General features: G+C 32.4%; 1 protein-coding gene across 10 annotated transcripts in view; it reads left to right on the top strand.

The window, feature by feature from the left end:
• Positions 1 to 14,901, top strand: part of LOC136772114 (patronin-like) — a 43,925-nt gene that overhangs the window by 17,035 nt on the left and 11,989 nt on the right. For 8 of the 10 annotated variants that reach the window (XM_066724833.1, XM_066724832.1, XM_066724830.1 and 5 more), the window contains exons 3-12: positions 7,234 to 7,329; positions 8,319 to 8,534; positions 8,606 to 9,060; positions 9,330 to 9,445; positions 10,027 to 10,137; positions 11,012 to 11,093; positions 11,698 to 11,917; positions 11,980 to 12,490; positions 13,339 to 13,505; positions 14,374 to 14,544. In XM_066724833.1, coding sequence (XP_066580930.1) covers positions 7,234 to 7,329; positions 8,319 to 8,534; positions 8,606 to 9,060; positions 9,330 to 9,445; positions 10,027 to 10,137; positions 11,012 to 11,093; positions 11,698 to 11,917; positions 11,980 to 12,490; positions 13,339 to 13,505; positions 14,374 to 14,544 — 2,145 coding nt within the window. The remainder of the gene's footprint in view (positions 1 to 7,233; positions 7,330 to 8,318; positions 8,535 to 8,605; positions 9,061 to 9,329; positions 9,446 to 10,026; positions 10,138 to 11,011; positions 11,094 to 11,697; positions 11,918 to 11,979; positions 12,491 to 13,338; positions 13,506 to 14,373; positions 14,545 to 14,901) is intronic. The other 2 variants (XM_066724831.1, XM_066724827.1) reach the window with 2 other exon arrangements.

Below are 14,901 nucleotides of genomic sequence, written 5' to 3'. Positions count from 1 at the left end.
CATAAAAAATTCTACCGGTTGATTACAATGTTCAAGAAAATGTTAACATCTATTCATTTTTGAAAATACTTTTAACTACAAACACGAATCTTTAAAACTGGGATTCCTAATTAGAAAATATTGTGTTATGATAATGACGTTACAATAAATAAAACGCGATGATTTAAATACTTCCTGCTTTTCTATTTTTGATGACGTTAATGAAGTTGAATTATCGAGTCCACGCTCTGTCGAAGAGAGTGATATGTGGACACGAATACCTTGAGAATATAAATAAACCAATAATATTATTTGTTATGCAATAGCTAATAGCACTGTTGCCTTTCTTACATTAACCGATTATTACTTACAATAATTTCTTTTTATCTCAATTCTTTTTTATGTATTATTTGTATCAGTATATGACACATCGACCTATCAATCATTAGCAATAAACGTAGGAAAGATTTCACTACACATTTAATGCATTATTAAGGTTTTTACGTTTAAAATTTTAACATTAAACACAAAAAAAGTAATTAAATTTATCATGAATTATAAAGCTTGGGCTTATATCGACAGTTTGTTTCAAACAAACCTAGTTTCTTTTTTCTCACTCCCCTATGTTCCATTTATAATATTGATTTAGCCGTGAAACATCATGTGTCCTACATAAGACTGAATTTGAAACGTGCAATGCTTCTTAAAGTCAGTATACGAATATCATATTTATAACCAGACTAAAGTTTATAGATCGTATTAAAATTGATCTATGGACAAGGAATGTTTCGGAATGTTTACACTATGTAAGACAATATCTACAATAATGCAGCTGTTACATCAGCGACGCTCAACCTCTAACAACTTTGGCCCCATTTTTCGCTTTTTTACTTTCTTACTTCTACCAAGGGGACGTAATTACTCTCGTTAGCTGCTTGCAACCTTCCAATGGAAGAAGAAAACATAAGATTTTATTGCTTCCTTTAAGGAATATATTCCTCGAATTTAGTTCGATGAATCAGTTAATGCTTTATGGAAGTCTATAAGAATTTTTATGTAAAACAAAAGAATGTCAAATATTTTAATTAAACGATTTTATTGTTCATTAAAATTCCAACGTCATAATCCATTCCGTGTTGTCTAATTTTTAAATCCACTTGTCATACTAAATGATTTATCATCAATTGTAGTTATCATCTTTTTCTACGAAAGCTTTAAAAGATAAGTGTAACGTTTGGCTTTTCGACGTAGGAATTTAAAAAAAAATATGGATGGTAGTGTTTAAGAAACGAGTGGGATATAAATAAAGCGAATAAAATATTTAAGCCTGGAAATTCTACGAAAGATCCGCGTATAGAGTTCTTCCAGTATACTATCGGATAAAAAGGAAGCCGAAGTTTACTGTACGTCAAAGACTAAAAGAAGCCCCGCAAAAACTTCGATCTCCCTATGCGGTATTCGTTTCAGCAAAGCACGTGCGTGTATGTTTATTAAACCGTCAGACGGATGTTTTGTCTTTGGAAGCTCTTGAGTTGTTCTCAGAAACACTATGAGTAAGAAAAGCCAGTAAAAACAAAGATTAATAAAAATCACCTTTATCAATCCTATTCTAAATTTAGATTGTGTGTTCTGTTATAATCTTTCTCATTAAACATTGAATTCTTGTTAGAAAAATTAAATTAGTACAATTATTAATTAATTACATTAATATTATTGAAGTAATCATTTTGATTGTTCCCCAGTCATGTGTTACGAGTTTAAGTTATTAATGTTTTGAGCAAATTGGTAAAAACAGCTTTTAGTAAATTAACGAATTAGCATTACGGAGGATACAAGTGTTACAAATGGAAGGGTATGAGAATCTGCAGCTATAAAAATCCTCTCTATTAATCTGTTTTATCATAATTTTTCTTATCAATCCTTCGACTATTATTAAGATAATATATTTCTATACAATTACAATGAAATTAAATTAATTTGAATGAAATATTTATTGGCATAATTCTTCATAGTCGCGTGTAATAGGTGTTAGGTTGTTAAGGTTTTGAGGAAATCGGTGAGTTAGCTTTAAGCGAACTGACGAATTGGCATTCCGAAGGAAGAATATACTTGTGATGGGAATGGGAGGCGTGCCTGTGGCGCTTTCTAGGTAAACGCGAAGCGACAGGAACGTGGCTTTCAGTTCAAACACGATAGAAGACACGAGCCTCTTGAGTAGGTTGGTAGGTTGCATTAGTCTGTAAGATGCCTCCAGTAAATCGCTAGCCACACTTGCAAGAAACATTACCCAGTAACTGATGCCTCGCGTTTCCTTTTTTGGTACAATTCCCCATCCTGCGTTCCCCGAGAATTTCTCGAACGAAGAAAAATGACCGTGCTTTAAACGGCACACGTTTTCCTCGAATTTAGTCATTAAACAAAACGATAACCTTTCACGAGAAACGTACTCATCTTTATTTTTTCACTTGTTATACAATTCCTTATTCTAGAATTCCTTCCCGCTATTGTTTATACTCAATTTGTCCTACCTTATTTACGTTATTTAACTGACAAGGTCTATTTTTTATTATATTCAATTTCTGTATATTTGTCTCTTCTTTTATTGCAAAATATTTGAGGAGGATAGATCATATAGATGAATCAAAATAAACGCTAGTATCTTTATTTTGATTTTGTAATATTCTCAATCACTATAGAATTTCTCTTTTTACTTTTATCTATTTTTTGTCGTATTATGTTATACCGGGCGACTGGTTAACTATACGTGGTCAGGCTTGTAAATTACAGTTCTATGTGAATAATTAAAGAACAAATTTTGTTATACCATTCTTTAATCTAGTCATTGTCGAAGACGATATTAAAGATTGAATTGATGGTTATTTCGAGGCACCATACTGGTGCGAGGAACTTTGTAGTGAAATCTGATTATAAAACAAAAGCAGCTAATGGCTCTACTAATAAAATGTTCAATTAAGCAATTTTTAATCGTTAATAACTTCTTCCTTAAGAGCTGCATTTAAAAATTAGAATAGCACACGGAGAAAATATTTTTCATTATAATTAATTTGATAAATAATTCCGATTGTAAGTTGTTTTAATCTTCCCGGTGTTGTTATTCATTGTTTTTGTTGCAAAATATTGGGCGTGGATAAGTCATACGGATGGACCAGTGGCCTCGTTACGCTGGGAATGGAATTGTAAACGCTGGAATTTAATGACCTGCTGGCTTACATTCTGTAATGCATCGTTTTGACTACATGATAAATCACAAGATTGCTATCGCAACTGAACTGAGCAGTAACACTTGGATAAGGAGCTATTACAGTACAGCTTACCTTATACTTCGCTTTAAGTATTTTATCCTATAAATTCTCTAGGAAACCAAATACCCTTTAATTATTTTTATATTCCATTTCCCAAGGCTCTTTCTTTGTGCATAAAGCTTTTACGAAATATTACATTTGTTTGCCGAGGCACATTTATATATATATATATATATAGGATTGATGTAACTGATGGTTAAAAAAAAACTGTAAAAAATTGATTTATCGATTAATTTCTGACTGGAACTTGGCACATTTTTTGTTTGATCTTTTTCGTATAATCCTTTGTAAAGGATATCCGCACGAATACATACCTATATACTAAAATAAAATCTGTACAAGAAGCGACGTGTACGCATAAGGTTTTTATGTGGGTAGCGTCCATGGCCGGAATACATGCTAAGAGTTCTAGTCTTGCCGCAGCTTATTATGAAGTTTTACATTGTCTACATAACGAAGACCACTCGCTAATTGCGCAAATAACGGTAACCACCAATCAGGAGGTATAAACGATACAATAGTAAGCATTTCTATAAAGTATTTTACTATAACATTGAACAAGGAAGAGAATGGGTATGCAAACTGTACAGTGCATCGTTAATAAAAGGGTATATTGTCATTGAACACTGTCAATTTGTTTACATTTTTAGCTATTTTTTTGTATTTATTTACACAAGTAATTAGGAAAAGTAACTAAAATTTTCATCGGTTTGAGTCAAAAGTAAAACGATAACTCTGATATGCCAATCCATGGAGTAGTATTATCTAACTAAATAATAGAAGCATGAATCAGATTTATTAAATGTTATTTATAGAATAATATATCAATTTTAACGGATATTAGAGACTGCCACGTATCGTGGGATACGCTTCTTATTATTACTTGGATTATATTATCATCCTTATCTGACATTATGATAGCAAACTTAATTACTATAAGTAATAAAAAGTAGATACAATGTAATAAAAAACGAATTGTTAGAAGTGATAAAAAAATAGTAAAATTGTTCAAAGAATTGAGTAGCAAAATATTGTTTGGTATAGAATTATTTTGATGGTGAATTTTGTTGATATTGCGTACTGCTGCAGCAGATATTAAGAATGCTGAGGCAGAAATCGATAAAACGATGATACTCGAGTAGTAAGAGCACCGTTTTGGCACGATCTAATAAAGATGGATGACGCGGATGGCGATGGTATGAGAATCATCCAACCGAGACATTTTACAGTCATCTCGATTCTCGATCATAGTTTGATCATTTATTTCATTTACTATTGCTCGTACGACGTTTTGACATACAGCACTTGAGTTCAACAGTGTTCAAACCTTAGCGATAATAATAATATAAAATAAAGAAGACTCAAACGATTATTTATGAAATTATTTGCACGATTTCAATATTATTTAATTAATATAAATCGTGATATACAGATTCGTATAGAATTTTAATTTACTCTTGGTTCATTGAATGATTAATTGAGCATTCACCTTCATAGGCGTATAAATATAACTAATATCAATGTCATTAGTGTTTACTTTAAAAATTATCAATCACTTTCTCCCCTTCTTTCTAATTATACATTATATAAGGTTTATCCGAGGGTTTATCTGTGCTTAATTGATAAACAATTGGAATCATACTTAAAGTAAAATGAAGAAAAATCAATCGAATGTTTCTGAAAATATTTTTATTATTTCACTAATTGCACAAAGATATAATTTATTTTTCAATTAAATAATTAATTAATTATTTACCTTGTTAACTATACAATTATATAATTAAAGCACATCAATGTCACCTTTTTTTCTTACTTCAAAGAATTAACCGCTTTCTCCCCTCTCCTCTCCTCGTAATCTCATTTTATGACGTTTATCTGTGCTTAATTGCAGCCCTAATCAAAGCACACATGTGACATTCAGCATTACGTAATCCTCGTGAATCATTACTTATGCGTTTCTCCGCTGCGACACACTCGAGGAGGAAATTGAAACACTAAAATTCGTTTAGAAAAAGTTCAAAAATCTCCTATTTTCCTTCATTCAATCCTCGTATATTTAATACATTTTTATGAAATAAAAATGCGTAAAATATTCATCCTATTACAATGTTTAATTTTAATCAGTTATCGTTTATCTAAAACAGGAAAAATACAAGATAGAAAGAAAATTCGTCGATTTGTTAAAAGAATTGTGTGCCAGAATCGACCTTGAGAAATATCAGGAAGCTTTACAGAATTTCTTTCTCATTTCACACTTCGCTTCACGTTGTCTCGATTTGCTTTGCTGGATTACCGTTTCCACCACGTTGAGATTTTACGGATTGCTATAAACCTAATTTTAGTAAGAATATTTTTGTTAAATTCCAGCTTAATAATAAAATTTATCATTTTATCTAATAAACGATATCATTTGACGATTATTTTCTTACTACTTCTACATATACCGAGATACGAACATTTTCATGATAAATTACAAAGAAATGCTGAATGTCGAGGATATTAGAGAGATTTTCGGTTGCACATACTGAAAAGCACACGAGCTGCACCACTCTCCATTCTTCCTTCGAGCCACGTTGTTATTTATTTTTCTCGGCTATTGACGATCTGGTGAAAGCGGAGGTCACAATTTCTCCTGCGTTATTTATTGTCGGCTTATCATTCAACGTATCTCATTGATGCAAACCAGTTTCGCTTTTACAATGTTCACGCATGTTTGCTTATTCTAATTTTATTAGTATTCCTCTAAGAACTTTGTTTATTTTTCTATTGCTTCAACTGGTTTAACGAGATTGCAATTTTCAAATAAAATACACCGAAATTGAGAATTGGGTTAGAGCGCTTGATTTTCTTATAAAATAGGATACTAATGCCTTGACCATATTGTTTTAATTACTCATATTCACGGGACACCGAGTACCAAATCCTTTCATCCTAAAATAATACTTCATTTAAGCATCATCATTCGGAGTGCAATTATTGATGACACCAATAAAATGAGTTGTTTAAAATTATTACAAGTAAGCTAAATCTGTGTGTCTTTTAAAGGAATAAAATCCCTTTAAAAACATATGTATGTTATCCATTTAGTTTGCATAAATTTCAAACAAAAATTAATTCATTATTGCAACAATATCATTACTTCAGTAAGTAATTTAAAAATAATAATTATAATTAATTAAATTGATTTAGTAATAATTCTATAAGGTTAACAAGACAATTGTGCCTCGGTATACTAAAGGCCAAATAATTTCCATAACTTATTTCTTTCTTTTCAAATTGATTCAATCTTAATTTTATTACAAATGATAATACCTTGTTTAATTTAATGAAAAATTTCTTATATTTATTGATTCTCAGTTAAGGTGAGAAAGGCAGTTTAATTGCATTTCACCAAGATGTTTATTTATTGACATTTGGAAAATCTATCTGATCTAAAAACGATAAGTTCGAGTGAGGCGTGAATCTGCAATATTATACTTGGCTGACCGGTGTAACCAATAATCAATTATTATAGTACAACTTCTACCTTGTGCATTCCTTTGTTCTTACTTTATACATTCAATTATAGCTATTTCTTGAGTATTCATTTCAATTGATAGTAATTAAGTTAAAGGTTAATATGTGTTTTTTCATTCTACAATAAATACATTGTTACCCTTTTCAAAATGTTGACTTCTAATTGCAGTACATTTAAAATCATTGTCTATTAAAAAAAATGTTCCATCACTCTCGTATTTCTGAATGAAATAGCTGACGAAGGTTTTGTAATACTTCTTATTCAGATATGGAAGAATTGCTTTGGAAGCTCGACTAATCAAACGAGTTAATCGATAATTTTTTCTGGAACGAGTGCAGTGTTTTGGCACATCGTCAGATCTTAATGAGTTTTCAAGTAAAATAAAAAATTAATTTTATTTTTCTATTGTTGCAGGCCAAACAACGTGCCTCCGTAAAATGGCTATTGTCAAAAGCATACAACAATCGTGTGCCAGAAAATCTTCGCGAGCCATATTATCGTGATCACGAGGTGAGTATACTTTTTCTCGTTTCTTCACACTTTCAGCTTTATCGTTTTAAAAATGCCATTCCTCAAATCCAATGCCTGAGAATTTATTCAGCTGTTGTGCTAAAGTTCTATGCCCTCGTGGCTTAATCTGACTTAAGCTTGATTCAAACTATAATAAGGCCGCTCTCGATATATATGTTCTTGCTCTCATAAGATATTTTTACATATAAGAAACAATTTATGAGATGAGTATCTGAGCGATAACAACGATAGTTTGAGATTGCGCTTACATTCATTTCTTATGTTTATTATGTTATTCAAATAAAGAACAGAGAGAGAGAGAGAGAGAGAGAGAGAGAGAGAGCCAAGAGCTATCTAGGGCAGACTTAGAGTATGCGAATGAACCCTTATAATATAATTTCTTCAACTTTGAAAAGCTAATTTCGTGTTATAATATTCTTCTTATCGTTACTTAATATTGATTTTAGACTAGTTAGCATTTATTATTATAACATTTCTTCTCGGGGAACATCTGTGTGAACGAACTGATAAGCAAATAATGACTGACAAAACAGTGAACGTTTGTTATGTAAACAAATTATAATCATCGAGTTTAATTACTTTTCACATTCAATTAAAGTTGCTCCATAAAAGGTTGATAATAATATTTGGTATACCTAATGTATATAATTTAGACTTTCTCACTTTATAAACTCGATTTAGTAGATTCCCAGTATTGTTTATTCGTAAACGAAGTCACGATCTGGCAGTGATGAGAGGATAGTTGAGAAAAGGGGAGCTGAGATTATTAACTGTTTTTATATTTTTTTGGTTTATGTAAGCAAGAATTTGATTAATTTAATGTTTCAATTTTATCTAAACTGTGTACTATTAGTTTTTCATAAGGAATTTATTCGATAATGTAACGTTTTTTCTTTACGAACTTTGGCATAAAAAAGTAAACTTGATTTATCTCTAGATTTGTAATAATTTTAACTTGTGCTTTTTAGGACCAGGAACATCTAAAGCCACAGATTGTCCACGCACTCTCAAGTGCCGAGCTGTACTGCCTGGCGTTGGCTAATATATACTCGGATCCTAATTATCATAATCAGAATCATTGGGGCATTCTCCAAGCTCTTGCCAGAAAAGGTGTATTTGTAGCAGAGTTCAATAATACTCAGCTTACCGAAACTATTCTTATTCAAAATTCTCCATTGAAGATGGTAATTAATTTTATTAATAAATAAACAAGTTTAAAAATCATTAACTCTAATTCATTAATTACTATTTTTAGTCCGCGCATATGGCTGTGATAGAAGGCTTGATGGTCTTGTATGCTAAGGAAGTTGTGACTGGTGACCGAGTGGTGTCGGCAATTAGAAGATTCGAGCCACAAGCCAGCGTGGATACTCCTATGGATCACGAGGGAGGATTGCTCCTGTGGATTAGCCATGCATCCCGAGCTCTGATCGCGAAAATCCAAACGGAGGAGGGTGCTGGGGACAAATCGCGACTGCCAGAATTACCAGCTGCCAAGGACTTCCAATCTCTCTGCGATGGTGTTGGGCTGGCCGCCGTAGTTGCCTTCTATTGCCCCGCCGAACTCAATTGGATGGACATTCGCGTCTCCAAAAGACCCTCCGTTGCCGATGCGCTTCACAATCTCTCCCTCGTACATTCTTTCTGCTTACGATGCCTACCCTACTCAATCTTTCATATGCAACCCGAAGATGTTACCTATATGAGAGGGTACAGTCCATCTTTATTTTTTTTACAAATGTTTTATTCAAGAAAAACTCCAATTACTTACCAGAAATACTTGTTTTTATCCTTTATAGTTTAATAGAAGTAACGTTAATATCATTTGCTATATTTGATCTACCTTTCTTTGGTGAAAATTCAGTAGATTCGTTTGTACATTTAGAGTTTTACTAGTATAGTTTAAGTGACATTAGGATAGTTTTTGCTTGTGCATTCTTGAGGTACCTTTCAATATTTCAAAATTTTGTTTTTTACAGGTCCATGAAACAAAATTTAGTCGTTTTTCTAGCAGACATGTACAACGTTCTTGAAATTCACCCAGCAAAATGCGTGCGATACCCTGGGGAAGAAAGAGCCATGCAATTCTTGGATGGTACGTTAGAGCCTGAAAAGTTTTCTTTATCGAATATGACACGTAGTCTATCTTAAGTAAGGGCCAGGCAAGGTGGCGGAATATTGCGACTGGTGAAGGCTGCTAAACATATATTGTTACAATTTTCATTTCATATCTTAGTTATTGTAATTTTGTTTCCCCTAAAACTCTACTTCAATTATCGATAAATGACCATTTGTCATTCATTGTTCATGATTATAAGGCAAGTAGCATATAGCGTTTTTTAATCAAGCTGATTTGATAAAAATATTTCTCTATAATTGGAGTGGAGTCACGCTTTTTATCGGTGTCAAGATACACATATACATACGCTGCAGTCACGAGTTCCAGTTGCTAATCAACGAAAATAATAAAATTCATTTTTAGTAATTAATTAGTGTAACATAATAGGTTATAAAAGAAAGTAAAAGAGAGGGAGAGAGAAAGGGAATTTCTACTAAATAAGGAACTATTTGCATATATTTCTATGGTGTAACCTTCTTGATGCTTGACAACAACGCTATCCTCGCCTTCTTCTTTCTTCAACTTCCGATTTGCCGATGAAAATATGGCGGGTGCAGCTTGCCCGCGCAATAGTCACGGCGTAGCTCATAAGAGAAGTCTGCCACAATCTATTGCTCCGATTCCTGATCTAAGAAGCAACCTCTCCGTTTCCGCGCCAGGTTTCACAGGTATCCAAAAATGAATCGTTCAAAGCTTTTGAAGTACCAAAAAATTGTAGCAGATTAAATCCCAACGCGATTATCCCCGATTGCTACTTTTACAAAAACCCTGTAATGTTTTGTTGATAGTGTTAGATAGTTACGTCTTGTTATAACAATTTACTCGTGTGTTTACCATTAGTTTTTTTTTAATGTAATATCTAGTTTAACGTGACTAGAAAATCTTCTAAGCCATACACGAATATCATCCTACGCACGTTTGGAATATCGAAGGAAGCAAAAAGATATAAAGTAAAGCCCAAATTTGAGCTGCTATCAATATTCTAAATTATTTAATACAGAAATCAGATTAAAATACACTTAATAAGGATCTTATGCATTTTGGCAGTCGTACTTTGTACTAATCGTAAGCTGTACATAACATCTGATCATTATCATTATCCGAAGCACACGCTTTTCAAAATAATCGCATGTATTGCATTTTTATGGTCTTGTAGTTGCCTGTCCTTACATATAATCTTCGTTTTTCTTTTATTCTCTAATTTACATTTCTATTATAATTATTCATGAAATGTAGGTATTCAGCTTCAGCCATCCATGGAAATTTTGTTTGATTTGTATATTATTTTTGCAGATTTTTATTACTTTACATAGATTTTTTTAATTTTGTCATTCTATTTTTATTTACAGGTGTATGATGTACAGTAAAGAACTTATAATATCTTTAATGTGAATAGATTATTCAAAAATCCAAAAAATGTAGATACCAGAATTTTTATCTTGTTTACTATTAGATTAGAAATTGTTTCAAATCATCCTATGTTATGGGTTACCTGAATTGATATTTCTGTAATAATTTATTGACGATACGTTTCTGTTCTAGTTACGAAACCGTCGCCGTCTAGCTCGGTAAAAAAATCTCAGTCTTTGCAACAAACTGCTGAGAGTTATTCTTACGACGATAGGTACTTATATTAATATATTAATATGTTTTCTTTAATTGTGCATATACGTATAAATAATAACTATACAGTGTTTCATAAGTCATGGCTGAACCTGAACTGTATTGATTTACTAAGATGATCCAACCAATTGAAAATTCTTACTGCTGCACCAGATCAGTAACAAAACAAAGATTTGAAACATTTCAACGATCAACAATTTTTTACCTAAAAGCTAACGAGAAAAATTTGTATAAAGGCTTCCTTCTCAGAATTGACTCTTCTGCCTAGGATTTCTAATTCAATCATGAATTACGAGACACTGTTAATTAAACTATGATAATGTAATAAGGTAGTAGCACCAGTTTAAAAATGTTTAATATACTCTATAAAAGTTTTATACATTTGTCTTACTTTGTTCGGTCGTTGTTATCTTCTGATTGCAAAAAGAACTACGTTCAGTGGTGCGAACGTACTTTCGCCCAGTTTAGAGAATTGACTTTACACAGAATCAAATCAGAGAAGAAAGTAATACTTTTAAATTGTTTGCATTTACACGTGATTTTGCATTTCATTGTTTCCACTTATTTTTATATATTATCTACATTTATAAATGAACGTTTTACAGACGTGCTGGCAGTGAGGAAAGTTTTGTTGTTCATCGTGGAAAAGGTGTTCCAACTTTAAGTTCTGTAGCTGATGAAAAATCTGTAAACAGGGCAGAAGCCGCTGGTCGGCCAAGCAATTGGGAAGACCAAAGACGAAGCTCATATGCTGGTCGAAGGTCTAGAAGGAATAGCGTTACAGACGATTCACAGTTAACCATTGAAAATTTTGGTGGCTCACAGGTAGGACTTCTTTTTATTTCCTCGAATCATATGGCCCTTGACAAATGCAATTATTGTTTTAGGATAACCTCCATAATTTTGGTAGAAATCCTGACAAAGAGCTTGTAACTCACGTAGGAAAGCGACTTGTAGCTGAACCAGCCGTACCTGCGCGCTCCAGCGTTCAAGACGTGTATGGCAGTGGTGTGCAGCTTATTTTAGCGGATAATGGACACAACGTCGAAGAACCACCAAGACTACGAAGACAAACTTCAAATTCTAGCTTGGATAATGTTGCTTTGAAAAATATCTTACATTCCAGTGAAAGTGATCACGCTGATGGTGATACCACAAAATTAGCAAGCTTTGCGAACCTAAGTAGACAAAGCTCGGAAAAAGGTATCAATTTCACTTACACTGAGCAAGATAGAGATGATATGTCCGTGAAATCTAGCTTTTTGAATAAAAAACATGGCCAAACGAACGGTAATGGAATCCAAGAAAAGAAAACCACTTTTGCTACACTGCCCAATACAACGACATGGCAACAACAGAGTAACCAACATTCTCAGCAAATGGAACACCATGCACCTGGTAAACAAAGTTTATTATGCATGTAGACTTAAAATATAGTTATTTATTAAATACATTGTGGCAGTTTAGTTTTTATCAGACAGAAAGCTTATAATAATATAGATTATTCTAAGAGGAAAATTCCTGCACCATTTTCAAATCTAATCCTTAATTATTCGCTATTTGCACACATAAACTGTAGCATTAAGTTATGAATGTGCAGTAATGCATATGCATACATCAACGCTGACTATCGGTCAATTTTGCCACTTTTGACAGACTTTTGTTATTTATGTGTACAACTACACATTCTCACCTGACTGCCAACGTATAGGTTTGCAAGGTCCCAATAAAGAGATATTAAGTATTAAAAGCTTCTTAGTTCAAGACAGAATAATCTGTCGAGGTTATTGATCAAATATCACTAATATTCGCTGGAATATTCTAGTGGCAAGAGAAGGCCTCGAATTAAAATCTTTAATTATTTCTTTAATCAGATATATGAGTGGATTTACAAATGGCATAGAAATTTTATCTTATGCCGCGTTTCCAATTACAACATTTGTCCGTACAAATCCTGGCTCATAGTATGTTGCGTAGCGTTCGCTCTTTTATTGCCTTTTCGGCCCTCTTATATATTAAAGAAATATCACGCGAAAATGTTCGAATCGCCATATGTCTCAATGTGCAATGTTACACTTTCTACGGAAGTTTGGCGCCGGTGTTATCCCCATCGGACGTTGCAAATGAAAACGCCTCAATAGAATTACCTTAAGTGTCTATAATATTTTGAATTGTAATAACTAACCAGCCATATGATGTATTATACTAATAATGTTAATAATCGTTAAATTATTTGATACATCCAGATGAAAATGGAGGAAATACGATAATGGCTTCACAACTGTATAATATTCGATTGATACTAGAAGAAAAACGACGCCAAATAGAAAATGAAAAGAGAAGAATGGAAGTTGTCATGTCAAAACAGAGACAAAAAGTTGGAAAAGCTGCTTTTTTGCAGGCAGTTACAAAGGTAACATTGGAACTAATTATAATAATAACTTATTAAGGTTATTTCTACAAGGGAACATGGTTATTCATTAATTTTAACAGTTTTACTCAATCTAGCCTGAATGACTAATATATATTGGATTATTTGTGATGTTAGAAGTCATCCCCTAATTTAATGTCCTAAAACATACAAACTTTAATATAGCTTAATAAAACCTATGCTAATACCAAACTAAAATTTTTCTATTATAATTATTTTGTTTATTTATATATTCTTTACACAACCTATACAGCTTCGTGTTATAAACAATTGTTATTGTATTTATTCTGCACATGTTTATTCCTTTGTTGCTGTGTTCATTAATGTTTCACATATTTAATGCTTTACTAATTTTCTTACCTTGTTGTCATAACTATAAATCTGTTTTACACTGTTATACTGTTAAACTGCTGCAATAAGAAGGTGCGAGATAAGCATGAACTTATCATGTAACATATTACACCAGTTTAATAGTACTGCAACAAAAAGTAGACATGATATTGAATAGTGGTAAAGGATATATTAGAATTTACTTATTCTTTAAATTTCTTTTGAACTCTAACATTTATATTTTGGTTGTATCACATAGTACTAAATCTCTTGATGACTTTATTTGTTTGTTAAAGGTTAAAAACTGCAGAAAATTTAATTTTGATCAAATCTTTAGCAAACAGATAAATGTATAGAGAACAGCATTAAGTAAGTTAATTTATCACCACAAAATTTGTTGAAATGACTTGATTGTGCTGATAGTTGTACAAAGTTCATTTAGGAAAAATTGGATGGTTGCTTGGTAATAGGGTGGTGAAGTCTTAAAGTTAACAAGGCACGCTGGTTGGGCTGGTTTCAGGGTAAGGTTAAGTCTCCTTCTTCGTCGACATCCGGAGGTGAGAGTCCGGGAGATATTCCTCCTATCCCAGTAACTTCCGGATCTTCTGGGGAGACCCCTACTAGTGTTGCCGAGGTGTCCTCAGCAACACAACAGCCCCAAGAAAAGCCACAGAGACCCTTTTCGTTAAAGGTATGACTGAGAATGAAATAATTACCAGTTAAAAATGAAACTATGCTTTGATAGACGATTTATTTTCTCTTTAAATCAATGAATTTACAGATTATTTTTAAGCTGAATCATTTGATTATACAAATTATAAAAACAATAACACTGGCCAAGTAAATAAGTATAAATGATTTTTAATTACTAGTGTAGATAGTCATTTGTATGAAAGATAGCAGTTAAAACAGATTTCAACTGCTATCACTGCTATACAATGTGTTATATCAATTTTATACGATAGAGAATTTAATTGAGAAGCACAATATTAGGCCTCTTTGTTTCAGCTGTATTTCCTTCACTTTACAATGTCTATCTATACAAACA

Source organism: Prorops nasuta, unplaced genomic scaffold (genome assembly GCF_024137725.1).
Source record: "Prorops nasuta isolate Cenicafe-Biocafe unplaced genomic scaffold, Cenicafe_Pnas_1.2 PNAS00003, whole genome shotgun sequence".
NCBI classification, from domain to species: domain Eukaryota; kingdom Metazoa; phylum Arthropoda; class Insecta; order Hymenoptera; family Bethylidae; genus Prorops; species Prorops nasuta.
Note: the sequence above shows the minus strand (reverse complement) of the source record. Positions and strands in the feature narration are given on the sequence as shown.